The 26,828-nt window shown below is 37.7% G+C and overlaps 5 protein-coding genes, 1 long non-coding RNA gene and 3 other non-coding genes across 31 annotated transcripts; 3 read left to right on the top strand and 6 right to left on the bottom strand.

Annotated features, from left to right (window-relative positions):
* Positions 1-420: 420 nt before the first annotated feature.
* On the bottom strand, positions 421-1,123 carry LOC122303681 (CLAVATA3/ESR (CLE)-related protein 46-like). The gene is made up of 3 exons (XM_043115572.1): positions 988-1,123; positions 814-881; positions 421-712 (listed from the first exon to the last, which is right to left on the bottom strand). The coding sequence occupies exons 1-3, from the start codon at positions 1,097-1,099 to the stop codon at positions 617-619; spliced, it is 276 nt and encodes a 91-aa protein (XP_042971506.1). The 5' UTR covers positions 1,100-1,123; the 3' UTR covers positions 421-616.
* Positions 1,124-2,584: 1,461 nt separating this feature from the next.
* On the top strand, positions 2,585-2,656 carry TRNAP-AGG. The gene has a single exon. It is a non-coding gene; the product is annotated as a tRNA-Pro (tRNA).
* A 225-nt stretch (positions 2,657-2,881) lies between these two features.
* LOC122290819 lies at positions 2,882-5,387 on the bottom strand. Of its 2 annotated transcripts, XR_006236560.1 has the most exons (3): positions 5,265-5,387; positions 4,789-5,143; positions 2,882-3,314 (listed from the first exon to the last, which is right to left on the bottom strand). It is a non-coding gene; the product is annotated as an uncharacterized LOC122290819 (long non-coding RNA). The 2 variants fall into 2 exon arrangements; XR_006236561.1 differs by lacking the exon at positions 2,882-3,314 and having other exon boundaries at positions 4,709-5,143.
* On the top strand, positions 5,293-6,829 carry LOC122290722 (CASP-like protein 4C1). The gene is made up of 3 exons (XM_043098331.1): positions 5,293-5,801; positions 6,202-6,337; positions 6,489-6,829. Exons 1-3 carry the CDS (start codon positions 5,563-5,565, stop codon positions 6,708-6,710), a joined length of 597 nt encoding a protein of 198 aa, XP_042954265.1. The 5' UTR covers positions 5,293-5,562; the 3' UTR covers positions 6,711-6,829.
* Positions 6,830-8,245: 1,416 nt separating this feature from the next.
* Positions 8,246-11,630, bottom strand: LOC122290724. 18 transcript variants are annotated; one of them, XM_043098453.1, is made up of 3 exons: positions 11,501-11,577; positions 10,244-10,877; positions 8,246-9,279 (listed from the first exon to the last, which is right to left on the bottom strand). In XM_043098453.1, the coding sequence occupies exon 3, from the start codon at positions 9,251-9,253 to the stop codon at positions 8,714-8,716; it is 540 nt and encodes a 179-aa protein (XP_042954387.1). In that variant the 5' UTR covers positions 9,254-9,279; positions 10,244-10,877; positions 11,501-11,577; the 3' UTR covers positions 8,246-8,713. The 18 variants fall into 18 exon arrangements, with proteins under 18 accessions (XP_042954387.1, XP_042954401.1, XP_042954312.1 ...); XM_043098467.1 differs by having other exon boundaries at positions 10,301-10,877; XM_043098378.1 differs by having other exon boundaries at positions 8,246-9,330; positions 11,501-11,575.
* On the bottom strand, positions 11,168-11,240 carry TRNAR-CCG. Its single transcript has one exon. It is a non-coding gene; the product is annotated as a tRNA-Arg (tRNA).
* Positions 11,631-12,332: 702 nt separating the features above from the next.
* On the bottom strand, positions 12,333-12,404 carry TRNAH-GUG. The gene has a single exon. It is a non-coding gene; the product is annotated as a tRNA-His (tRNA).
* Positions 12,405-12,897: 493 nt separating this feature from the next.
* On the top strand, positions 12,898-17,734 carry LOC122290689 (UDP-glucuronic acid decarboxylase 6-like). 4 transcript variants are annotated; one of them, XM_043098313.1, is made up of 14 exons: positions 13,283-13,299; positions 13,399-13,448; positions 13,633-13,746; positions 13,881-13,967; positions 14,273-14,360; positions 14,891-14,982; positions 15,287-15,351; positions 15,433-15,521; positions 15,790-15,867; positions 15,962-16,055; positions 16,277-16,343; positions 16,442-16,505; positions 16,602-16,642; positions 17,288-17,734. In XM_043098313.1, the coding sequence occupies exons 3-14, from the start codon at positions 13,657-13,659 to the stop codon at positions 17,471-17,473; spliced, it is 1,041 nt and encodes a 346-aa protein (XP_042954247.1). In that variant the 5' UTR covers positions 13,283-13,299; positions 13,399-13,448; positions 13,633-13,656; the 3' UTR covers positions 17,474-17,734. The 4 variants fall into 4 exon arrangements, with proteins under 4 accessions (XP_042954246.1, XP_042954260.1, XP_042954251.1 ...); XM_043098312.1 differs by lacking the exons at positions 13,283-13,299; positions 13,399-13,448 and adding an exon at positions 12,898-13,082; XM_043098326.1 differs by lacking the exons at positions 13,283-13,299; positions 13,399-13,448 and adding an exon at positions 13,209-13,227.
* Positions 17,735-18,236: 502 nt separating this feature from the next.
* Positions 18,237-25,851, bottom strand: LOC122290663 (methionine--tRNA ligase, chloroplastic/mitochondrial). 2 transcript variants are annotated; one of them, XM_043098310.1, is made up of 12 exons: positions 25,446-25,850; positions 24,884-25,027; positions 24,622-24,771; positions 23,487-23,654; positions 22,387-22,511; positions 22,006-22,099; positions 20,904-21,002; positions 20,037-20,217; positions 19,808-19,923; positions 19,042-19,197; positions 18,676-18,804; positions 18,237-18,575 (listed from the first exon to the last, which is right to left on the bottom strand). In XM_043098310.1, the coding sequence occupies exons 1-12, from the start codon at positions 25,842-25,844 to the stop codon at positions 18,405-18,407; spliced, it is 1,932 nt and encodes a 643-aa protein (XP_042954244.1). In that variant the 5' UTR covers positions 25,845-25,850; the 3' UTR covers positions 18,237-18,404. The 2 variants fall into 2 exon arrangements, with proteins under 2 accessions (XP_042954244.1, XP_042954245.1); XM_043098311.1 differs by having other exon boundaries at positions 18,504-18,575; positions 18,650-18,804; positions 25,446-25,851.
* Between the last annotated feature and the right edge of the window lie 977 nt (positions 25,852-26,828).

Raw genomic sequence — 26,828 nt, 5'->3', positions numbered from 1 at the left:
TTCTTCTTCTTCTTCTTCTTCTTTTTTTTTTTTTTTTTTTTTTTTTAAATAATTTTTTTATAACCTTTTTAATGAAGCAGGATGACTCTTAAGCGATATACTTTGGAGTTTGGACACCAAGAAAGAAATTGTATGCCTTAAGGGAAAAAATCCGTGACAAGACAACCTTCCACACTTGGTTCCATATGCCAGATGAAGATATTTTTGTCAGACAGGTATAGTTTAGGGTAGTTCTTTGAAGTTGGTCTTTAATTGCAAAATGCAAATGCTTGGTATATAAGAAAGACTAGCACAGCAGAGCAGGCAGGAAATTGCTTCCGGCAGCTGTACCTTATGTTCCTGCAAACTCATGTTCGTACCTATTTAATTCCAATCTAAAATTTAGTAGCTATATGTGACATAGTCTTGAGGTCCTTCGAGTACGCAAAATCATCTCAAACTGTTAGTATTAGAGGTAGGTGCCCCCTGTTTATATGACTTACATCCCAAACATAAAACATCCTTCTGCAAGTACGAGACAGTGAAATTTTATACATAATTTCTAACCAAGAAGCCACAAAGATAAATGCATCTTCACCATATTTGTTTTGCTTTGCTGAGCATTGAGTGCCTCCTTTCAGTCATGCTTGGCTGGTGGGTGCCGATTTCCAATGGGATTAGGTGTTGAAGGAACCTTACGATAATTTTCTATGACCTGCATTCCTGATTTGTTCTTTTCATGAAACAAGAGAAGTCATGTACAAGCAGTTTCCGTCATATTGAATGTAAGACTATTGTGACAAATAGATGCCACCCGGAAGAAGTTCTACTCACCCAAGTAGCAGACAAGAATCCAGCTGCTGAACCTTCACTCGATTGTGCAGGTTTGAGCTTGAAGCCACCTAGGGAAGCATCAAAGAAATTAACCATCTGTCTGTTTCTACTCAATTCTGAAGATACCAGTTTAGCATGCATTATTGTGTCAGCAAGGCCAGCTTAGGGACTTACCTGGTTCTGCTTTGCGAATCCTCATGGCCGTGGCAGAATAACTTCGAGTAGCAATAAAGACGAAGGCCAAAAGGAGACATATTTGAATATCTTTCCTCTTCATCTTTTGCATGGGATTGTGCAGGGTGGGAGTAAGTGTGGGTATTTAAGCTGTGGGGTTTATATAGCTAGGCACGAGAAGTATATGTTATATAAGTTGATCATTTTTCACCTAATCATTGTTTGTTTGAAATTATGGAATGCCATCATGTTAAAGGTGCCTGGGAATCCAATGCTATATTAGATTAGAATTAATGAGGGTATAAAGGTGAGGTTCTTGTCATCGTCCGTTGACCACTGTTGGGTCAGTACCATATAATAGAGCCATCAACGCTGTTGTCCTCCATGACCCCAACATAAAGATCCTTACAACAGCTTTAGGTTCCTGAAATGTTGGTATCTGCAAATTATCAGAAAATAGATTGCTCCCTATCGGTACGTGCCGATATATGCAAGTTGAATATCTGACGTTGCGGATAAAACTTTTTTGTAGCAGATCGAGTACAGTAAGTACTTCGGCTTTATTTTGCTTAAACATATTCCTAAAATTGATATTCTGCTGATAAGATGTCTACATTATAAACTGTACAGAAATAATCAAAAGATTGCCACATCTAATATGCGCGCGCTGCCCATAACATCATGAGGGTGATTATGGAACCCCGGCCTGCTCTTCAAGAACACAGATTGAAATCATATTCTCCTTCTTCTTCTTTAATGGCTCGTGAAAAAGCTCATTTTGTAAACTGCATACAGAACATGATTGCAGATGAATGTCTTGTACTTGTTACAGGTCTAGACTGAGCAAGATATGCTTGTTTTTTTCCCGGGCTTTTTCTAAATAAGAGATGCTTGGGGGGAGAGAAAAGATGCATGTATATATTGGCCTCAATCCTGTGACTAAAGTAGGTATGCACTTAAAACAATATATATATATATATGCTTGCCTTATGGCCATTTCAAGGTTCATTGAAGCCCTATATTGGTAAATTCTAGTGTCGGTATGTTTAGATTAAAGTTCAACTGCCTATGTGCTCCACCTAGATAGCTTCCAAAAGTCAAAAGTCTTTGCAGTTGTTTATTTTTCTAATTTATTTGTCAAATGAGAAGAAGTTACCCAGAGCACCACCTATAAAAAGAAGATATGACCCTTACCATATTAATGATGAAACTTGCTTCGTTGACTCCAGTCCTAGTGAGACAATTCATAATGATGCTTTCAGTACTGTTAATACGAATTTTGTATTTGGATTAATCTTGGATTTTGTGTCTAAGCTTTTGAGTTTTTAGTCACTTTTTCTATTAAAGTTGGGTGGGTGTTTTGGATTCCTGTTACGCTTGTGGTCAAGGTTGTCCTGCCTGTGATCTTTTGACCTCCCTTATTCACGAAGCCAAACTGTAAGATCAATCTCAAGAATCAATGCTTCATTACTAGATGATCAACTGCGTGCAACGAACGCAAATGAAGCCTACAATTTTGGGCTTTCAAATTTGTGATCATTGGATAGACGGGAATAAATATATTGATCAGTTCAGATTTAAGGCATTTGAGACAGCTGGGCATTTGGTCTAGTGGTATGATTCTCGCTTAGGGTGCGAGAGGTCCCGAGTTCAATTCTCGGAATGCCCCATCTTTTATTTTTATCTATGGACCGAAGCCCATCATAGTCTATTTCTGGGTCAGGCCCATCACTCTGCATCCTTTATTTTTTCCTGCTACATTTATAAATTATATCCACTCAACTCTTAACCAGCTAAGAACCAAATTTTTCATTTTTCAATTTTCATTTTCCCCCAATCGATAAAACCTGGGTTTAAAAGGAAACAAGTCCCCATACTAACCAATATTCTGATATAATGATAGCACCCACGACTTTAGTTGATGATTAAAAAAAACTGAAATTAACCATCTAACCAAATTAACCAATTGCTCTTGAACAGATAGCACACTTGATACATGAAAGCTCCACATACAGAGAGATCTAATGATATGCTTTGTTATTGGGGAAGGAAAACAAAATGCTTTTCTCAAGCACTTCATAGCACTGAAAACATTTGTTTTCCTCTGTTTCTATAAGGATTTTTTTTTTTTTAAAGAAAAAAACAATATGAAGGCTGGTTTAAGGGAAAAGAGCACCACCGGCAGTACCACTTAACAACCATGATGAAGTGAACGACTCGTTCCGCTCGGCACATCCACATTAGTCATATGCTCCACCCAGAAAATAAAGTTTATTCACATATATATGCTACTTGTCCTGTAAATCATCATTCGACATTGATGGTATCTACATGATGTACAAAAACTTGTATCATTATCACGTGTTAGACGGTATATATAAACGGGGAGACTTATCCACAAAAAGAGAGGAAAAAAAAGAACTTGATGATGCAAACAATAAGAGAGGAATTATCAGGCTGTAGGGCTCAACGGTCAACCGTTACACATAAGTAATTCAGAATCTCGATCTGGCCCCCATTTTTTTCGTTGTGGGGGGATTTTTGTTTTTTCGATAGGAGAGAAGATCGTGAAAAGTTTAGTGGCATATGCTGCACGAGGTGCACTTGCAAAGCAAAGATTTCATGATAAATTGTCTCTGCTTTAATAGTTTTCACGGGATTCTGGCCAGTGCCATCTTCCGATATTGAACGCCATTGTCGGGCTTCTCCCGCTTATCTCTCTCTCTCTCTACTACCCTTTCCCCTCCCTCCCTCCCTCCCTTTAATTTTCTCTCAAATTTTTTCTACTGTTTATTTTCCTTCGCCCGACCACTCTCTAACACACACCCCGCCGCTAGATTCTTTAACTACTAATCCACCAGGTGCCATCATCCATCCCTCATTTCTCATCAACATATGAAGCTCATGTTCTATCCCATACAATGGCATCATATCTTTTCTCATCTAATATTCAATTGTGTTTAGGGTTACAAAAATTCCAAAATCAAAGTTTTAAGAAAATTGTAAATCATACTTATACAAGTATTCAAACTAAGTCAAAATACAAAAGTTATTCTGTATAACATAGAATTGGAACAAATCTAAAAATAAGTTCCTAAATCGAAAAATACGGTAAACCAGACTTATCAAGCAAGAAAATGCCGTAGATTTGTTTTAGAATGCTCTCTTATCTGAGAGTCGTACATAAGACAATTGAACTCTTCAATGGTAACCTTAATGCAATTAATTTTAAAACATTTTTCCCCCCATGCTGGTTCCAACCACAATCGATGACTCTCAATGTTCACCTTAATGTAATGTTCTAAAAATCTCTCTTATGAGGATAATTTCTTGACAGTTACTTGATCCAGAAAACATGGGATCATATCAATTTGATGTTCCGTTTTCCATTTCATTTACTTTTCCTTGATCCACTTTTAATCGATGTTATGGTATTTTTGTTGGGATATCCCATCCCATCATTTGAATCTTGTGTTCTTAAATACAAATCTCACTTAAGAAAAAGAAAATCTTTTGTTATTGTATTAATTTATATATATATTCAATGAAAAGAGAAATGGTTTCACAATTCACCCATATTATCATGCTGCAGAAATTAAAAATCAAAACACATGGTACTAGCATCTATTTAGTATCCAACTTAATATATTTACTGCCTGCTGACTCTAGTTTTACTGATGATGAATAAAGATCTATTGACAAGAAAGGGAATATAAAGGAGTCAAAAATAGCGACCAGGGATTACGGCCAAAGACCAGTATTGCATAAGTTAGTTGACTATTGAAAACAAAGTAAACTCACTAATTCTGAAGAGTATTTATTTGACATTGACTTTGCCTGCAGACACAGATCTTTCGGCTGTGAAGCAGTTTTCTTGATCACATTCATCGTGTTTCCGAGGGAATCAGGATAGATAGATAGGGGCTTTTAACAAGTGCGTGTGAACTCCAAAAGGTTGCCTTTGTGGGCGGGTGCCTCAAATTCCATGCAAAAGATGTTTAGAAGATGTAAAGTAAATCATAACAAGGGCTTTGCACGGCCATCTTCTTGTCAAGAACAATAACAGATGGCAGCTCAGTTTAAACAAGTTCATTACATGAGAAAAAGGAGCTTCAGATGAAGGAATGCATGGAATTGGGAAAACAACAAAGCGAGGCTGAAAAAAAAAAACGCAAATTCGCACAACTCAGAGAAAATATAGGAAGCACTATAAAGGAACTGTATATATAAATAATATGCATACAAAAGGAAGAAAGAGAGAAAAGTCGCTTTCTCACTTTTATAGAAATAGAGATCCCCATTTCTCTTGCCCATCTTCTGCTTTCTTTCTAACTCCGCACTTTCCCTCTCATTCTCTCTCTCTCTCGACTCTCATGGAAATCTCGCCCTTCCCCGTGACTCCGCCTCCCACCTGAACCTTCCACCATTAAAAGTAAATTCCCCAAAAAATCGCTCCTACCAGAAAATTTTCAAAAAATTTCCCACCACCAGACCCTATTTCATCATCATCATCATCTCTGACCGTCTGTCTCCTCCTACTCCTAATGATCTTCCACCTTGTAGTATTTTGTCACCATGCTATCCCCTCAGGCCCTCCGTAACGGCGAGACCCCCTCCCCTCACCGCCGTATCCCGACCTCCGCCACCCATCAATTCCACTCCACAGTTTCCGAACAGAAGCTCCGCCGCTTCAACTCACTGATCCTCGTCTTTCGCCTCGCCGCCTTTTGCTTCTCCCTAGCCTCCTCTATCTTCATGCTCACCAACTCCCGTGGTTCCTCTTCCCCGCATTGGTACGATTTCGACGCCTTCAGGTATCCCCGTAACCACCCTTTTTCTCTTCTCCGTTTGGTGTACTAGAAAATGTTGAAGAACAGGACGAAAGATTGATTTCTTCTAGTAAAAAAAAACCTTTGCTCTGTTTCATTTCAAAAATTGAAAATTAACAGAGAAGAACATGTTTCCTGGAAACAATTTTCTGTATTTTTTTTTCAGAGGCAAACTGTTTCAAAAACGGGAACGAATACTATTTCACTGTATAAACAAAAACCTCCGGTTACGGAAGAAATAGAAGCGCTTTACTGGAAGTAAATTCCGCGACTCAGCTTCCCCAGCGAAACATACAGAAAATTGAAAAGAAAGAATTTTTTTCAATTCAATTTTCTTAATGGATTTTTCAAAGAAATTAAAAACATACGATCAAAACTCCTGCAGATTCGTGTTCGCAGCGAATGCCATCGTGGCCGTGTACTCTCTATTCGAAATGGTAGTCTCTGTTTGGGAGATCTCCAGAGGCTCCACTCTCTTACCCGAAATCCTACAGGTCTGGTTCGACTTCGGCCACGACCAGGTCCAAACTCCAAACCCTAAACTTCCCTACCCTTTACTCTCTGTCTCTGACTCTCTCTGATATGTATGTTATGAAATTTTCTTGTTTAATCTTAAATTGAAACTTTGAAGTATGAACTCGAGTGTTGTATGTATGGGGTGTGATCCTCTAGGTCTTCGCGTACCTGCTACTGTCGGCGAACTCGGCGGGAACAGCGTTGGCAAAAGCACTGAGACGGACGGACACGTGTACGGCCACGAGCGCGTTCTGCATCCAGTCGGACATCTCGATCGCCCTGGGATTCGCCGGATTCCTGTTCCTAGGGTTTTCATCCCTGCTCTCGGGATTTCGCGTCGTCAGTTTCATAATCAACGGCTCTCGTGTTCATCTTTGAACGGAGAGGATAAGATACGGCAATATTTGTGTGTATCGGGATGTTGTTTTTTTTATCGTGTACCGTATTACATTACTATTTGATTGATATAAGATGCGTCCTATGATTTTGAGGTCTGTGCGTATAATTCAGAGATTTTTTTATATTAAAAATAAAAACGAGAGGTGTTTTGACTAGAGTTGTTCAAAAAAAAAAAAAAACAATTTTTACTACAGCAGTCACAATATGGAGGTATGTCTCCGTCAATATATATTTGATTTGTAAAGAAAATTGGCCAAGGAGTGTGGACGAATGAGAATGCCTTTTACAATAGCCCGAAAATAGCACCAAGCCCTGTCATTTCTAAAAGACTAAAACCACGATCAAAGGCAATCAGTCTATGCATTTTCGGCAATTTGTCCCAATGCAGGCTCCCCCACTTCTCTTTAAGAATTTGATTTAAAGGATCGACTGTCTCCAATTCCATCCTTGATTAGATTGGGAAGCCTTGGTTACAGGACAAACCCATCAATTTCATCTATTGTGTCCATCAATTCGAATGGGACTCTTGTTTTTTCCCTTTACTTTCTATCCGATTCATTATTATTTATGGATAACATGAGAGAGAGAGAACTCGAGACTTCGCGGATGGAGAGGGATTTTACAACTCCTGAATAAAACATATCGTATTAATATATTGGCTTAGGCAAAAAGAAAAAAAGAAAGATGTGCACTACTAGTTAAAAAAGTAATGCTACAAGGCGTGAGGAATACGAGGTCACTTCCACGATACTTCACCATCCTTTCCACCGCACTTGTTGAGATTATTGCACATAGGAAAATGATAGCTGAACACCAACAAAATCGACATGATGCACATACAATTTAACTTTCCTAGAATAAAAAATGTTGCTCACGGATGAAGACGTCAAATGATAACAAGATAAACAAAAGTTATGCTCATAAAATCTTATGGTACTTGTATCTTCCACTAATTTTCCAGGAAACTTGCTTCTAAGTCTCTCTTCAATGACAGCGAAACGTATACGAAAATGTCAATACAATTGGCAAAAAGTCCCAAGTCTTGATCATCAATCACATGCAGGAAAGCAGTCAGATAAAGTATGCTGGCACTACACTACAAAATAACTCATCAAAGTTCCATAATGGGGTAATAATCTGCCACATCGGAGACAGCAATTACACACCCTTTTTCAACACAAAAGTTCGTGGATTCCTGATTTCTGTTTTCCAAATCAAATCTAACCACTTGATTTACGTATAGTGAACAATTCGAGTTCCAGCCCAGTTCTTAACTTCTTATCCCATAAGAATATAGATACTGGAAAGGATTCATAAATGTGTTGGTTTTACGCTTTTTATCAACAAAGTTTATAAAAATTGAAAATGATATAGAAAGCCAATTCAATTGATTTTGAGGGTAGCACTCCTGGGCCAAACAATAAATGGAAACCTGAGCAAGCACTTTTGCGTGCAAATATTTGGCGAGTTTTGTTCTGGAAGCCAGAACAAACATTATGCTGAGTACACAATGATTAAACGGGGAAAAAATAGAGGCATTAGCAAGAATGCTATTATCGTTTGCAAATTAAATTATGCTTCTTTTTGGTGTATGAACATAAGAAATCTGAAGATGTTACACCCATCCGATCATCCTTTCCTTTCTCAACTAAGTCCACTTGAAAATTCTGCTTACCAAGAGGGGGAATAGGAAAAGAAAAGGCCTAGCACGTCATGTGACTGAACCTTTTTTAGAGTTCCTGACAGATGCCATTTGTAGATGGATAACATGGGAACCCATTTCCAGCGTTACACGCAAAACAGTATATATCATTATGTGTATCAGCAATCAAAGTCTTGAGTCATCGGAGCTTTGTCCTAAAGTTTCTTCAACTCTGGTGGATGCGTCTGTGAGCACTCGTCCAGTCTTTCAAATCCTCCATGCACAGTGTTTCTCCAGTTCGAATTAGTAAAACAGTATCTATCATTATGTGTATCAGCAATCAAAGTCTTGAGTCATCGGAGCTTTGTCTAACAGTTTCTTCAACTCTGGTGAATGCGTCTGTGAGCACATCAATCGTCCAGTCTTTCAAATCCTCCATGCGCAGCGGTTCTCCAGTTCGAATTCGTGCATTTGGACGAGCAAGCTTAGACTCAAAGGGAGTCCTAGGCCTCACTTCTCTAATTTCTTCCCACTCTTCACGAGACAGCATCCTGACAGTGCCCTGCCCCGCGGGGGCATTCCTTATTTTCCGTTCAATCAATTCTTGTGACCTAGAGTCATCATACATCATGAGGAGCTTGGCGAAGAAGGCAATACCAACACCAGTGACAATCATGGGCATGGTGGCGGTGTCAAGGTAGGCTCTCGACTCAGGAACTTCCACCAAGAATTGGTCCTTCTTCAGGCTCTTCCTCATCTTCCTCATCTTCTGTAACTCTGCAATCTTGCTCTTCAAGGTCTGGGAGGGGCTTTCATGGGACAGTGTGTGCAACTGTCTCTGGATCTTGAACAATACCCTTTGGTGAATCCCACCAAACATGGTTCACTCACGCTAAGCTTCCTCTTCTACGGCGTAAAGAGCAACCACAGCAGCTTTTCAACTTCCTAGCATATTACCTAAATCAAATTCTACAGACTCAAAAAAAAAACCACTCAACCAGACGCATTGAACACAAATTGAGCCACACCTCCCCACCAACCAGCTACTACCCAGAGAGCAAGTAAAACCCAGAAAGCGAGTAAATTTGGCGTTGAAACCAAATATCAGTGTGGCGCCCCCGTGTGTGCATGCATGCTTAAAATAAATGGTGAACAGTTATATTTGCAGCGGAAATAATAATAATAATAAAAAAGTCATAATCGATTCTCACTAACAGTACCCAAAAAAAACTAAATTACATCCCAAAAACAATATCCATAAGTCACTTATCACAAACCCATGATCAAAAGAATAATACATTCATCCATTCCTTTTGTAAAGTTAATATATAGATAGCACTTAATCAAAATGGGGGGAAGCCCCAATCCTCAATCCGCAGTGCCAGATCACCATGCCCAGCCCCCACCAGTCAAGGGGCACCCACTGGACCTAAGTCATTTATACCCTGTAAAACAATTTCAAGAAACACACTGGACCTGAAACATTTATACCCTCCGCCCTCTAGGTCTCAGTTGGTTTTACTTAGGTGTGGCAAATCATGTTTTCGGATTGTGTTTGTGCTGTGCCAAGTCATAAACAGTTGACTCAACCTAAACCCGACCGGTTAAACTAATCATTTTTCAAACTTTCAAACCCTAACTCAATCCATTTAGATAATGAATCATGTCATGTCATCTGTTTTAACCTGTTTAAATTAATTAATTAATTAGAAATAATTAATACAACACGACCCATTTAAATATATTTTACGTAAATGGATTAAACTAACACACATAACTCATTTAGGAGTGGTGCCGGGGTGTGGAAAACGGCGGTGGCCCAAACACAGATAAAACGGAGAAGAGAATGAGAGAGGGAAAGAAATCTAACCGAGGATAGTGGCGCCGAGAGATGAAACGGAGGGAGAGGAAAGGCCGAGAGGCTTACCGGTAGCGTGCTCGAGGTTGGGAGGGGCAGCGACGGCGGCAACTCACAGAGAATGAGAGAGACAGGGGGCGTTGGAGATAGAGATGGAGAGAGAGGAGCTAACCAGAGATGGGAGGGTTGCGGTGGTCATGCACGGCGGGGTGAGCAAGGGAAAACAGGAAGGCAAGGGGCAACGGGGAGAGAGAAGGGTGAGAAGCCGACGGGGAGGGAAGAGAGAGAGAGAGAGAGAGGGGGGGGGGGAAGAGGAAGTTAGGGTTTTTTTCCAAAACGACGTAGTTGGTGAGGGATGGGCTTGGGCTGGGTTCAACGGGTCTTGACTCTTGGGCCTAGATTGGGCTAGGCCTCACAATCTGAGCGGGTCTCATTCAAAGAGCTGGCTAGGCCTCACAATCTGAGCGGGTCTCATTCAAAGAGCTCTTACTCCTTACCCTTTCCGTCAAAACTCTCTGGAAGTAGAAAATCTACCAAAAAGAAAGAGACTTACCAGAGATTGAATCAGGGGGAGTAATGGAGAGGACGGAGGCTGCGATGGCAAAGATAAAAAGAAAAGGCAGAGTGGTTGAAACGGATAGTGCATCTGAAAGAGGAGAGGCGTATTTAAAAAAAATAAAACGAGAGAGGAAAAAAAAAAAAAAAGGCAAATTAAACCATTCTTGCTATAGCATTTAGAAATTAGAAGAACCTACCTAGGAAAGGAAACTACGACAGCTTGATATAAACGTAATAATGTCACTAATTTTTCCTGCGCTTAACCTTATCCGGGCACTAGCAGCTAGTGCATAACGAACTGAAGCATGGATTAATTAACCCCTTTTAACCCTTAAAAGGGGTTAAAAAGCATGGATTAATTCAAAAGAAGAATGACAGTGATCGCAGTGGGATTTGAACCCACGACCTTTAGATTCGGAGTCTAACGCGATATCCACTCCGCTATGCGATCGCTTGTGACTCTATGTCCCAACGGGATTCGTATTATATCGAAGATACGCACAACCACTAAAGGAAAACGAACCAAAGACACGGACAAAATTACGAGAATTTCAGATCAACGGCAAAGAAAAAATAGGAAATCGTTGGCAGGACAGAAAAAAACAAAAATCACCCAATCCGCATGTCAGAAAACAAACGCAGGCTAAATGCCTATGATCCCCACAAATTCCTGTTGAGAGAGAGAGAGAGAGAGAGAGAGAGAGAGTATACCTGTTGGCAGATCTGCGGATGCGAACACCCCAAGGCTAGTAATGAGATCTTGGAGACGAAGACAAACTGTAGTGGTGACGAAAATTTCCAAACGCGAGGCAAAGATGCACTTGTTTGCCCTTTATGCTCCTGAAGAGCAGGCCCATACGCCTCCATTCTTGCTATCCGGGCCAGGCCCACAATCCTTTGTTTTGTTTGCCCAAGGGCCTTGATTTATTTGTTTCTTTTCCATCAGGATAATTTTTCAAAAGCAGAGCTTTTTAGAAGACTTTTTCAATTGCAAACAGACTTTTTCTTTTTTCAGAATTCATTGTACGAGGTATTCAGATTTTTTTTTTTTTTAAATCAATAAATTCTATAAGAAAAAAGAAATCCCTCCGTAAAGGATCCATTTTTACTCACGTGTCTATATGTGTTGAATGGTTTTGATGCCTCATACTATAAAATTATAGGGCTTTTCTAAATGCAGTCGGTAAATATAATTGGGATGCAAACGATTGTATGGAATAAATAAAAAAATTATAAAAATATTTTTTTTTCATGATTGTACAGAATGAATAAAAAAAAGTTATAAAAATAATTTTTTTTCATGTAGGTCCCATATTAATTCACTTTTTTCAAAGCGACTGCACGCCAACTGCATTTATCGACTGTAAAAATCATTTCTGAAAATTATAACCCGAAAAAGAGGAAAACAAAACAAGCCATTCAAAAAATCTAGAGCATTCAGAAAATCTTTATTTTGAACAAAAACATATAACTACCGCCACAAGTTGAATAGTAATACAAGTATATGTAACTGGAAAAATATAGAAAACATATGACGAAGAAATGTGGCTGCTGGGATTCGAGCCCAGGTCTCCACGGCCACAACGTGGAATTCTTACCACTAAACTACAGCCACTTCTTGTTTTCTTTTCCGTGAGTTAAATAAAAATCAAGAAACGTACTATTTATCATTATCATTAATCTAAATTCTCTCATTCTCCTATTCTTATTTTTAATCCTATTAGACCACATTAAATAAAGATGAACAGCGGATGATCTTTCATTTTGATCGCATATAAAGCAAGGGGAGAATAAATGGAATTATGCGATATTCAAAGTTTGCTTGAAAATAGAAAGATTAAAATGATAACATCTACGAGCGTTTATCACTCTTTAAAGTCAAACCATCCAACGCATAGGATAACTGTGATACGTGGACCTTCCATTTTTTCCCTAAGCCTGAGCTGTGTCTGACGTGGTGATCAAGACCCTCACGATAGGGGCAAGTAATGTCATGTATATCCTATGCTCGGCAGAGATTATCAGATGAATCCGAGTCTAGTAAAGATAAATAAGCTCGTGAAATCGGATGGTTACGAACCAGATTCAGAGTTTTTCCCAGCGTACCACTCCGTCAAATCCAAATGTTTCGAGAGGAACCGCAATGTTCGTAGTTCAGTTACTAATAAAACACCAACTACGTGTTTATATACATTTCAAGGAACCTTCAAATTAGCTCAAAAACAAAAAGAAAAAAGGAATCTCTGAATTTCAGTCGAGAAAGAAGATAAGCCCGGGTATCTATATCTCATAGGTAATTTACCCCAGTCAAGAGTCTTAACATTTATCTGTAATCACTGTTTCTTTATTTTGTTGGGTCTTTTTTTTTTTTTTTTGGGGCACTTGGAGAGCGAGATTCAGATCTGAAAGATCGTTAGGTGTGGGGTCAGGTTTTGTTGGTGAGAAGCTTTCATTTCTCTCTACTTTCCGTGTTTTTGAAGAATTCTCTGTTCTCCTTCTATCTTCAGTGGGTACGATTTCTCAAGTTGGTGACACATTATTATTTTTATTATTTATAAAATTCTATTTTGGTGCCATCCCTTTCTTTATATAAAGCTCTCGTCGTTCAGATACATTATCAGAAAATAAGTTAGTGTCTCGGAAAACTCATATCTCACAGGTGATCTGATTTTCTTTTCTTCTGAAATCAAATTTAGCAGTTTCTTTTCATGATGTAGCTATAACTCTAGGGAAAGTTATGGGAGTTGAGTTTTTGGGTTGGTTTGTCTACAGCTAAATGAGTGTAAAGTTTGTGGGTTTTTGTGAATTTGACGGTTAATTGAGAGTTTTGTTTTGCGGCTCAGGAATTCAAGACGAAACTGATAGCAATGGCCAAGGAAGCCTCAAATGGAGACAATCATGCAGCTACAAAACCACCTCCAACCCCATCTCCTTTAAGAAATTCCAAATTCTTTCAGGTAATGGAATTTTTTTCTTTTAAAAAAACTGTTATACGCTTGGTTTGTTGGCACGATCTTACACTAATTTATTTTCAAATTGTTCATAATAGTCTCTCATTGTTATATGATGTTAAGCATTCGTTTGATGGCAGTCCAATTTGAGAATTTTGGTCACTGGAGGAGCTGGATTCATTGGTTCTCACCTTGTGGACAAGTTGATGGAAAATGAAAAGAATGAGGTAAGCATTCGTAGCTGGCTAAAATTTTATTTTATTTCCATTGTTGTTCCTTTGAATCATAAGATCAACCCCTTTACCAACCAAGCCTCTCCCCGCTATATCCAGCAGTCAGATAAATAGGATATAAATGATGATAGGATTGTAAATAGGGCGTTGTATGAAAGCTAGAAATCGAACCGTCATTTGGTAGATATGGAAATATATATAAATATATATATATAGGTCTGTAGGTGCACTTTGATGAAGTTTTATAATTCATATTATCTTTTGTGTTGCCTACCTTTTTACTTTCCAAATATACTCAGGTGATTGTTGCGGACAACTACTTCACTGGCTCAAAGGACAACCTAAAGAAGTGGATTGGCCATCCAAGATTTGAGCTTATTCGTCATGGTTTGTTTTCTCATGTTTTTCACTCTGTATAATGTCAGTCTGTTTTTCACTCTGTGTGTTGTCTCTTATCAAAAAGAAAAAATTTGTAGAAATTCCAACATATTTTTGTTTTTGATCGGTAGAAATTCCAACTTGAGTTGAAAATGGACAAATTGAACAGGTTGGAATAGACGTGCATAATGGTTAGTGTGAAATTTGTTGGCATCAATGTTTTTTTTATAAGTACATAATAAGTTTTCTGAGCCTAGGTTCGAAGTGGGGACCTCTAGTGCGGGAGACTAGGGCTGGCATATTGTAAATATGGAAGAACAGGTCAAATGTCTGCCAAGTTTTTGGTAATTAAGAAGTATATTGATGCCGTCAATTTTTACTGCTGGGATTTCTCCTTTTTCTTTTGAGGTTTTTGTAATATTTTATTGGTTGGCCACCTTTACCATTCTGAATTGAGTTTCAAATCTGTTCAAAATTTCATGTCATAATTTCTGCCAGAGGGTGTCCATATTTTTATATTCCATGTTTATTTCTTGCAGATGTCACTGAGCCATTGCTAGTAGAGGTTGATCAAATATATCATCTTGCTTGCCCTGCTTCTCCAATCTTCTACAAATACAACCCCGTGAAGGTGGGTATATCTGTACCTATTTCTTTCTGAACACAAACAGCCAGGTGTAGCTGTTGGGAGGACTCAAGGATAGAAGTTGCAACAGACTCTTGAATTTGTGCTTTAAGCGCAGATCTTCAACCCCCCCCCCCCCCCCCCCCCCCCTCTTCTCTCTCCAAAAAAAGATCCACTTTTCTCTTCCTCTTTCTGTGTGCCTGTTTCTCATAAGATGTTTTTGCCTTTTATCACTAATTTAATGTGAATATCTTTGATATTGTGGGCATATAGAGGTCATCTGAATTGTAATCGTGTGATACTTTGACAGACAATTAAAACAAATGTGATCGGTACATTGAATATGCTGGGACTCGCAAAGCGAGTGGGAGCAAGGTCTGAGACTTCTATATCATATTTTTTATATGGCCATTACAAATATATTCATCTTACTCAAGATATGAAATGGGCGTGCAGGATTTTACTCACATCAACCTCAGAGGTGTATGGAGATCCCCTTGTGCATCCCCAGGAGGAAAGCTATTGGGGAAATGTAAACCCAATTGGTATGTCTGCCGTTCTGCCAACCAAGATATTAATCATGGTGTCTCTGCACCATTCAAGGCAACTTTTTCATGCTTCTTCATTGTTTATATTCTAGGAACTCTCCTCAGAGGACATTTGATTGAAGTTGCACTTTTATCATGGCTTAATCTGTTTGCATTTTAATATGAATGTCATCTGTATAAATTAGTAAAGTTCATATTCAACGCATACTAATTAGGCCAACTCTGAGCACATTCCAATTGTCTTATGGGTTGCATAAATGTACAGGAGTGAGGAGTTGTTACGACGAGGGAAAGCGTGTAGCTGAAACTTTGATGTTTGATTATCATAGGCAGCATGGGATTGGTAAAAAATTTTATCGTCTTTTTCTTCTTCCCTCGCTCTGCCATATGAGTGAGCAAATGCTCATGTCATCTGATCTTTAATAATTCAATGACAGAGATTCGGATTGCTAGGATCTTTAACACATATGGGCCCCGCATGAATATTGATGATGGGCGTGTTGTCAGCAATTTCATAGCTCAAGCAATCCGGTAATTTTGTTGTATTAACAGTGACATGTTTTGAGTTTTCTTTTTGCTCGCCCCCCTCTCTTTTCTTCCCCTTTCCCTGCCAATTCCCACTGACCTTTTTGCATTTCCATTATTTCCACGAGATTTTCCATCACTGTTCCTTACCCGAGGTTAGATCAACAGACATTTATTTCATTTATGATATATGAAATGTTTTGGATGTGTCAACTATTATTTTCCAGTGGTGAGCCCCTGACTGTTCAAGCGCCAGGAACCCAAACACGGAGTTTCTGTTATGTCTCTGACATGGTATGCTAGAGCTGTCTTATCAGTGAAGTTTCAATATGAGCACCCATTGGGATTTGGTTTGATTATTGACCCACAACTCTATATCTCCGATTTTGAAGGTTGATGGCCTTATTCGACTTATGGAAGGAGAGAACACTGGGCCCATCAATATAGGGAACCCAGGTTATTTATAAAAATCTTGTAACTCGTTTCCATTAGGTATCATTCCAACAATGAAATTTAGATTTCTCACTGTTAACTCGGGTTTATGCGTTTCAGGTGAATTTACAATGACTGAACTTGCAGAGACTGTCAAGGAGGTCTGTTTTTCTTTTACATTTTTTTTTATGTGTTCTTTTTAATATTTGTTCCCCTTTGCTTACCAATACTTGAAATCAGTATAGATCTGAGTAAAGAGGTGTGTTATCACTTTGCGTTCTTACTCCAGCAAATGTTATATCCATCAATTCTGCTGATTACGCATTATTAGAGTATAACGCCTTGTTTGGATTGCAAAATGATATTATTTCATTACATCTCATCTCAACATCCAAAAACCACAAACACAAACACTTTTTAATTTCAAATCTTCAAATTTTTCATCTAGAGATTACTTAATCATTATAATTTTTCCAAACTTCTAAACAAAACAAAACAAAACAAAAAATCAACTTTTTCAAATTCAAAAAAATATATATATTATAACAATATTTTATCTTTATTATATTTTTATTCGACATTTTCTATCTTTTTCCAAAATCTCATAAAACATCTTAACTCAAAATTATTTTACAACTATTTACAAATTTCTCATCCCATCTCATCTCAACATCCAAAGGAGGCCTAAATCTATGGTAGTCTTTGACCCAGAAACAATTTATTTTACAGGCTGTTTGTATCCAATATATTAACTTGGAATAGATAATCATAGTAGAAACTAAAATGCTTCATTGTGTCGCCTGCAGCTCATCAATCCTGATGTGGAGATCTCAATGGTGGAGAACACACCTGATGATCCTCGCCAGCGAAAGCCAAATATCACAAAGGCCAAGGAGCTGTTAGGATGGGAACCAAAGATCAAGCTGCGTGATGGCCTTCCCCTCATGGAGGAGGATTTCCGGACGAGGCTTGGGGTCCCCCCTAAGAAATGAAAACTGCCAGTATAGTAGCGAAGGAACTGCTAAAATGCGGGCGCATTTATTACCTGGTGATACGAGCAACAGGAGCATTTGAGAAATTCTTGACATCTGGCTTTCCTCCGCAGATATTAAATGCTCTCTATTTTCATATGCATTCATGATATAGAATAAAATGGTATTGAGCCCCTTATTGCGTAGCGTAGTTTGTTGAAGAACCTGTATTTGTGGATTTGGACGGTTTTTGATTTGATATTCAGAAGAAACTTTCTAGTCTGTGGTATCTTGCGTACCTTTGCTTCTTTGGCTATTTGTTTATTTAAATTTACATTGGCTTGGTCATGACTCATGTCCCTTATACTAGCTCGTATTTTGGCATCACTCCCATTGGATTTTCTTAAGCGTTTTTATCTTTTTGAGTTTTGGGTGCAAGATGAGAGAGGCGAAGAAAGATGTACTTACTTTTTGATAGTCTTGCTCACGTCGATCTTTGATAGCAGGCTTCGAGGATTTGTGGAGCATTGAAGGCTTGACGGTTGTGTATTTGTTTAATTATACGAAGATATTTGAAAGTTTGAATGTTAACCAATAGAAAATATGGTTTTGATGGTTAACAAATGTCGCTAACTTTTGAGTCGGTATTGACTTAAATGGTGGTTTGTATGGATTTTGCAGTTTGCTGGTTAAGGATAACGTCTTTTACGAATTAACTTTTAATGGCTAGAGCATTTAAGCATTTTGACGTGTTGTAACTTGTAACCGGCTCTGTCACCGAATATAAACACAAGATATATATTATATAGCAGCAATTTTTTGGATATTTCAAGAGCAATCGGTCTCGAAATTATTGCTAAAAATAGGTAATTTAATCTTACAATTGACAACAAAATCTGATTTTTTTTTTTTTTTTAAATGCGGTAAGGACAAGATAGATGTGTATCCTTCCCTACGCCTCCGCAACCCCTTGGGTCTGAGGTACTTTGTCCTTGTTTTTCACTACCTTTTTAGCTGCTTCACCCCCATCTTCGTCTTCCATTTGGTTTTCAATCCTTGCAAAGACTGGTTTTGGTTGAGCCATGACCTGACCACCTTTTAGCCCACCCCACTTGGTCGCAGTCTACAATGCAAAACCTTTAGCTTAGTTTATAATGAATTGATGATGCATCAGCTAGAACACATGGGAATTCATACTTTCAGAGAGAGAGAGAGAGAGAGACCCATGTTGCAGAGTCAAACTCGTCCTTTGAGAAGCCAAGCTGTCCATATATTCTCCAGCATAAGCTTGGTGTCACCGGGGATAATGCAATTGCTATAATCCTCAATGCTTCCAATATAATCACAAGGTCCTGCTCCAACACCAAAAACTCACCGATTATGAGGTCCAATACAAGCATCTAGTAAGTATGACGGTTAATTGACCTTCATACCGACGGAGCAGCTGTATTCATACCATTTATAGTAGATAAATTAATTCACCAGTATGCCACATCAGTTTGTGAGTTTAATTTTGTATAATCTTTTTGTGGCTAAAGTATTTTCCTTCAAATTAAGCTACGATTTTATAGTGAGCATATATGGAAAACCTTTGCAGCTGCTTCAGAAGCTTCACCCCCTTGCTTAAAGAGAGACCAGGGTGCCCGTTCATCCATGTAGGAATTACCGGCATTGCCAATCTCTAAAATAGCCTCACAAGCTGATGATAATGAAAGCCTTTCATAATGAACCCGGGCTTTTTCAACCTACAAAAAGTAAACAGTGGGAAAGTCAGAAGGCCTGGGATAAAGGTTTAAAGCAGTTAATGGCAGACAACAATCCAAACCAAACAAGAAGAGAACCCCCTATGAGGGATAGATACTCATATTTTATGTGAGGAAACCGAATTCCATATCCTCTCATAGATACATATAGGAAAATATCCTCAGTTCAACCAGGAAGATTATGAACATGAAGAGGCTTCCGGAAAAAAGCCAATATCAGAACGATATAATTAAATCTGGTCTGGCAATAATAGCTTTTTTAATAAGTGGTTTAGCAAAAATGTTGACACATAGGAAAAGCTGGTTAGTGGAATTCGCTTGCTATGTCAAAATCCAGAATAGTCTGCCAGGATGCTGAGCAGCTGCCAAGTTAAGAAGACCCACTAGGTCAAGAAATGCACCAGCCCCTAAAGGCTAATTATGGTTTGGAAAAAATTTTTGATCAGTAAACAAAACTTATATTGATGAAATATTGATAGGCATAGCCCAAGTACACAGGCATTCATGGTTTGAAAATTAAAGACACTTTATCAAGTCATTCCACTAAACTAACAGCACGCTTGTATGAGACATGATTCCACACAAATCTTACCAACTTCTCTACAGTGTCCCGGAATACATTTCCTTCAGCTGCAATCGTTGAATCAGCTACCAAAGTAGATTGGCAGTTCTTTTTTAAAAGTCCGAGAGTACGGTTAAGAAGATTTCCTGCAAGAAATAGTTGAGATCATATACATCCATTTTCACTTCACAATTCAAACAAGTATAAAGCAACCTTAATGATCCAGAAGACTGCCTATAAGAAGCCAGAGAAGATATACCAACTGTATTGGCAAGATGTGCATTGACAATATTGATGAAACGATCTTCAGAATAGTCCCCATCGTTACCAAATTCCACCTCCCTAAGGAAGAAGTACCTGACTGCATCGGGCCCAAATTTACGAACCAGATCATTTGGTTCCAGTGTATTTCCTAGTGACTTCCCCATCTTCATGCCATCCTATAATTTAAAAATAAAAAAGCATTGCTGCATAAAATAAAATTAGGCATATGAGACATTTAAATACTCTACCTCACGCGCATGACTGCTGATTTTTCAAGTTGAACAAGCATACAGAATTTCATGTTCAAGAGAGACACTTCTACAAAGCTTACTTTGAGATAACTGGTATTTTATGAGACTACAGCAACCAAGAGAATATTAAACAAAGTATTCTACTTATCAACTAGAAAAAAAATTAAAAAAATTTAAAAAAAAAAAGTCATCAATATGCTAAACAGATTAAAACAGTTATTAACACATTACTTTGAACAATCTCTTTTGATTTAAGTCTAATTTGATGCAATGCTTTGCTTTGGATCGCTATTGAAATGTCCATTATTGTATGCACATAAACTGTGATTTCTATTGAGCCCATCAATCTCACGTCTCTTGTTCAGATACATCAGATCAATATATTTACCCAAGAGAATTTTTCCAAAAATTTCGAATTTTCCAATATAGTGCAGAAAAGCACAACTCCGCAGGCATCATGGTATATTTAAGATGATTATAACAAAGTTAAGAAACGATCCAAATATGTGCTTAGATTCAAAACCAATAGCTCCTCTGGGAACACACAGCACACAATGAAATTATATATATAGCTACAGAGGGAAAATGAATTATACTCTGGGTTCAAATACCTTGGTCAAAAATCCATGGCCGAACACCATCTTTGGAAGGCTAAGTCCAGCAGACATTAGCATAGCTGGCCAGTAAACTGCATGGAATCGCAAAATATCCTACAGAAGAATAACAAAAACATTAACGAAGTATAATAGTAACTCTTTGTAATAGTAAAGAAGGAGAATTGAAACGGCCATTAGAATAGACAAGGCTCCTGACAACAAAAAAGAAAGAGAGAAAGCACTAAAAAAAACACCCAACTTCATCAAAATAACAGAGGATCAGAGAAATATAAAATAAGAAAAATTATAAAAACCAACATTCCAAGAATTCTCCACATTCCAGCAAAATTTGCATGGGTTTAGAATAAGCACAAGAATAATGTGCATTGCAACAATTCTACCAGATACAAACTTATCGAGGCAAAGCATGTTCAAGTAAGTGATACACCCTACCCCTGTCAATCAAACTTATCGACTCTTTCTTGATTTCGATCCGTATAAGGTGTGGTTGTGCTTGTGAGCGTGTTCACATAAATATATGATGCTCACAGCATCAATTATCTGGAGTCAACTGCTTAAGGCTACATTTCGATAGTAAGGTGATCTCAGATGATTTGTGAATAGTAGTAAAAAAGTGGTGAAAAAGTAATAATAAAATATTAAATAGTAGTGCATAGTAGTGAAAAGTAATGATAACATATTAAATAGTAGGGGAGTGATCTCACTAGTCACTACCCAAACACAACCTAAATATACCACTTACAAGGAAAGCCAATCAAATCCTGGAGAGAGAATTATGTGCAAAAACACTGGAAGAATAAGGGGTAGTATGACTTATCTCAGGTTGTAATGACTAGCACAAAGATAATTAATTTAGCACAGCTACTAGGCGATCGATTAAGCAAACTTTCTAACTAAGCATCTTTAAGGAGAATATGACACCATAAACCACATTCCAAAGATGGAGAGGAAACTAGTAATGCATAATTGGCATTACTAACATGGAAAACAAGATTACATTTTGGTGGCTGATTGCCATGCTGATTCTACAAAACCTTCACAAAGGGTAATATTTCGGGAAAAAAATGCATCTTAAAATGCATAGAAGATGCTCTACCTTCCCAATCAAGTGCAGTGACGCAGGCCAACCTGAAGAAACGGCACTTTCCAAATTAGATTGCTCATTGTCTTCTGCTAGTGCCGATACATAACTGGGAAAAAGTAACTGAAGAAATTCAACAACTAAATATTCACCAAAGGAACATTACCACCCATAAACATAAGAGTATCTGGTGATATGTAAAGCAGGAGCCATGATAATTCTTTGTTGTCTTAAACAATTTATAAACATCTGTTTTCATTAGTTAGCAGTAACTGATGTCAGTTACAATTTGCAGTGATATATACAAAAGAAGAAAACATATTAGTCATGCAAATAAGGAAATTGGAAGCTTAGAAAATATTAAGATTTCAAAATTACAGAAGAAAAGAGATTTACCCCAATAAAGCATCAAACCACACATATATAGTTTGCCTATTGTCATTAGGAACTGGGATGCCCCAATCCACCGATGCTCGGGAAATGGAAAAGTCCCTCAGCCCACTTTTGATCCAGCTTTGCACCTTGAAGATATTTTGTAGGAGAAATTAATTAGGGAAGGAAATGGTAACAACAGAAAAACGTGTTTGTGTGTGTGTGTGTGTGTGTGAAGAGAGGGAATTTGGGTGAAAAGTCGAAGTATTCCTGCCCACTCTTGGGTGGTAGCAGAATCAACTTCTAACAGAAGCACCACCAATACCGGGCATTTCTCCAAGAAATTCTTTTGGAAAAAAGAACTAATTTAAGATAGAATTGCACATTACAATCATAGATTTTTTGATAAGTCATTACAATCATAGATAAATACTTCAAATTAAATATCCCGAACTATAAGTACTAGAAAATGCATCGTTGTAACAGTTAAATTGCATTTCTCTCCTGAATCTATGATTACAGCAATAGCTATTACATTCTACGATGATATATACACAATATTTCACTTATGAAGCCTACAACATTTTCAATAAGCACATTCAAGACCTTAGCAGGAAAATCAGTCATACTGAGAGCAAGAATTGCATAAATCTTACAATAGTGCCTGATTCAAAGTATACGGGGTTCACTAGACTAGGCGCATATTTGGTTCAAGACCCATTCAGAAAAGAATGGGAATGAGCACTCCTAATCTTTTGTTGGGTGACAAAACATAGGGTTCCATTGAATTGGAGAAAAATTCCTAAAATACCCAAGTCCCACACCCAAGTGGGTGGCTAGCCACCTCCAAAAACCCCCAGGTGGTTTAGTTTCCATCACAGGGGTGGCCGTGGGTTGCTGTGGATTGGGTAGCCAGCCACCCAAGGCACTTCCATTTTTTTTATACTAAAGTAACAAGGGTATTTTAAAAAATTAGCTACTCCAATGCATTAGGAATCTCTCATTTTTGAGTGTAACCATTCCTTGTAAAGATGTGACCAAAATAAGGTATAGTCATTCCATTCCAAGACCCTTTCCACAAACAAACGTACCCTAACTAACTACAAATTTTACCATTATCTTACCTCATTCAAACGGAATGAAGGCTGCACAAAATTTGGATTTTCCGTCAAAGTTGCTTCCAATAATTTTTGATATTTTGATAGGGCAAAGAAGTAGTTATCCTCTTTCCGCGAAACACATGGCTTAAGGTGCATAGGGCAACAGTTATTATCCAGCAATTCTTTCTCATCCTGCATATTCACAGAGATAATAACATTGCACAGCCTTTCTTTTTTTTTTTTTTAATTTTGAGTCACGATATTACACTGCTGAAGTAGCACAAAGCTACTCTTGAGCACAATGACCACAACAACTACATAAAAGCTTTCATTAAAACAATATGATGCATATATTGATACATATGTTAAACGGAAAATGGATATCAGAGAACGTAAAAACAAGGAGGCCCAGATACTGAGTTTTATTGTCAAGTTATTGCAAGTTTCAAAGATGATTTTCTAAAAATCTCTTTCACATGAACCTCCCATTTAGTTTCCTTAGAAAAGGCTTTGGAGACATAAGGCGGCTCTCAAAGCAGCGTTTTTTATGTGGATCGCTTCTTTGGGTAAGATCCTCACAACGGATAATTTGAGAAAAAAAGAATGGTGATCATCGCAGATTAGTGTTGCATGTGTAGGAATGGGGGCAAATCTGTAGACCATCTTCTACTATACTGCAAGGTAGCTCGATGGTTATGGAACGAGGTTTTTAATAGACTAGACTTGAGCTAGGTTATGCCTAAGACAGTAGTGGCAGTCCTGGCTAGTTGGACAGATCTAAGAGGCAATCAATAGATCAAGGTTGTATGAAAGATGATCCATATTTGCATCATGAGGTGTGTTTGGCAGGAGCGCAATGAACGGATGTTCGAGGACAAAGAGAAATCGATGGAGGAACTAAAAGCTTTCTTTTTTAAAACTCTTTGTACTTGAGCTATTGCCGTGAATTTTAATGGCCAAGATTTCCATGATTTTCTTGTATCTATTGCTCCTACGTAGTTAGGGCTTTCTTTGTACCGAACACGGCTGTTGCCTATTCTTTTAATTAATATACTTTGATTTACTTATAAAAAAAAAAATGATTTTCTAAAAATATATCAGCACAAAAAAATAAGGACACTTTTATGGTTGCTACATCCACTTCATATGCAAACACTACCTTGTATTCCTCACAGTTGACGCAATATAGTCCCTCGTAGTCAGCCCGGTATATATCACCATTGGCAAGAACCCTCAAGTAAAATTCCTTCACGATTGCTTCATGCTTGGGATTAGTTGTCCGAATGAACTTATCATAAGCTATTTCTAACTGCAGGCAGCAGCAAGTACAAAAAAATGTAAAAGGACCACATGAATTTTAACATTCAACGAGTCAGTTAACGGTAAACTGAGAGCAAATGGCGCTGGTGGATAAATATTACATCTTTCCAGAGAGTCTTATAAGCTTGTGAAATGACATTGCAATGCTCACTTGGGTTGGAACCCTGGGCAGCCGCAGCTGTAGCAATTTTCTCTCCGTGCTCATCCGTGCCAGTGATGAATACGACCTTCTTTCCCAACAGTCTCTGCCACAACACACGAGCCATAAGAATTACCTTCTACATCCTAGAATCGATCAACCGCCTCAAATTATTGCATATTTTTCTGTGATTTTCGAAGAAGAAAAGGCACTATATGCTATCAAACAGCACATATTGAGAAAAGTAAACTGGCTGCGCTTTTAATATTTAGTTGATTCTATTTCAAATGAGACATTTTTATATCATTGTTTCTCAATTCATGAAAAACACATTTTTTAGGAAAAAAGAAAAGACTAGAATTAACAGGAGGAGCTAAATATTGTTTGTTACTTGACTTTAGAATCCTAAAATAACAAGAAACCTTCTACATCCTACTTTCTTACAAAAATCGTATCCAAATTCGAAACTTTGAAAACTTAATTCGCATTGAAAATGATAACAGACAATATGAAGAGAAGGGAACCTGAAAGCGGGCAATGGCATCGGCAGCGATAGTGGTGTAAGCACTGCCCATATGGGGAGGGGCATTCACATAATAAAGCGGAGTTGTTATGACAAAGGGCCCGCCATCGTGGAGACCATTATTGTCAGCACTTGAGCTGGTGCAGGTGCAGAATAAAGCTCTTTTAGACGACATTGAAGAAGAAGAAGAAGTAGATGACACGAAGAAGGGCTGTCGACGAAAATGGAGACGGGGCTTGACTTTGGAACTGAGGGGATGATGATGTAGAGGATTTAGGAGCCAGATAGCGTTCTGTATCGACTGGTTCATTTTCGCTGCCATTTTTTTTTCCCCCTTCTTCTCCTTACTCAAAGTCTCAAACGTTGAAACAAGGATTTTATATTGGGGGTTTCTATCCATTTCAAAACGAGCGAACCTAAACCACAATCAGCTGCCTAGGGGAAAGAAAAAATTTATGACGCAATTTTAAAATTATAATACTACTATTTATAATTAAACAATTTTTTATTTATTAACTTAACATCAATACTTAAACGATGAATAAATATATATCTGGCTTGTCTACTAAAAAATCTGGATTTCATCCAAAACAAAAGGAGCTGAACAAAACCAAAAACAAAGGAAAAAAGGAAGATGGAATAAAATTGGAACAATGAGACCATGGTTCAGCAATTTCAGATGCGTTGGTATGTGGCTTGATAGAATGATATTACCTCCTCGGGTTATTTTTAATGAAATATTTCGAATTGTATAATTATAGCGTTACTCTTTAAAAAAAAACCCTTACTTTGTACTCTCTATACTAGTAAAATAAAAATAAAAATAAAAATCCTTTTTAGTCATCTTAAGAGATTTCAGTTATAATTTTAGATATAGTTTAAAATGTAAGTTCATACATAATTTGAACCAAAAAATATTTTTAAATTCTTAGTCAACTTGAAGCCTCTAAGTGAAAGGGATAAATACATAAAATAGAACTTATATATTTATTGAGCATTTAAATATTATTTAAAAAATCAACACGAAGAGACAGAACACTTCGCACAATGAACGAGAGAGAGAGGGGGGAGGGGGGGTGAGATTCAAGGGAATAAAAGGGATTAAATCCATACTCGGACCGCATAGGTCCGAGTTTTGTAATTCGAATTTTAGTCTTTATCGAATTCTGGATGAATAGTCCTAACACAAATTATATAATAAATGGTATTTCTAAAAATTATCTAAAAAATATCACAAACAACAATAAATAGTGTTTATAATTTTATTTATAGATAAATCATATTTACAATCATAAATTATATAAACGTCTCGTCAAACTCCTTTTAACAAATAAGTAAATATAAAATATAAATTAAAAAACTAATTTTTTAATTATAAATCTGA

The sequence above is a fragment of the Carya illinoinensis genome, chromosome 1 (genome assembly GCF_018687715.1).
Source record: "Carya illinoinensis cultivar Pawnee chromosome 1, C.illinoinensisPawnee_v1, whole genome shotgun sequence".
Lineage (NCBI taxonomy): Eukaryota > Viridiplantae > Streptophyta > Magnoliopsida > Fagales > Juglandaceae > Carya > Carya illinoinensis.
This window is presented reverse-complemented; position numbering and strand designations above follow the sequence as displayed.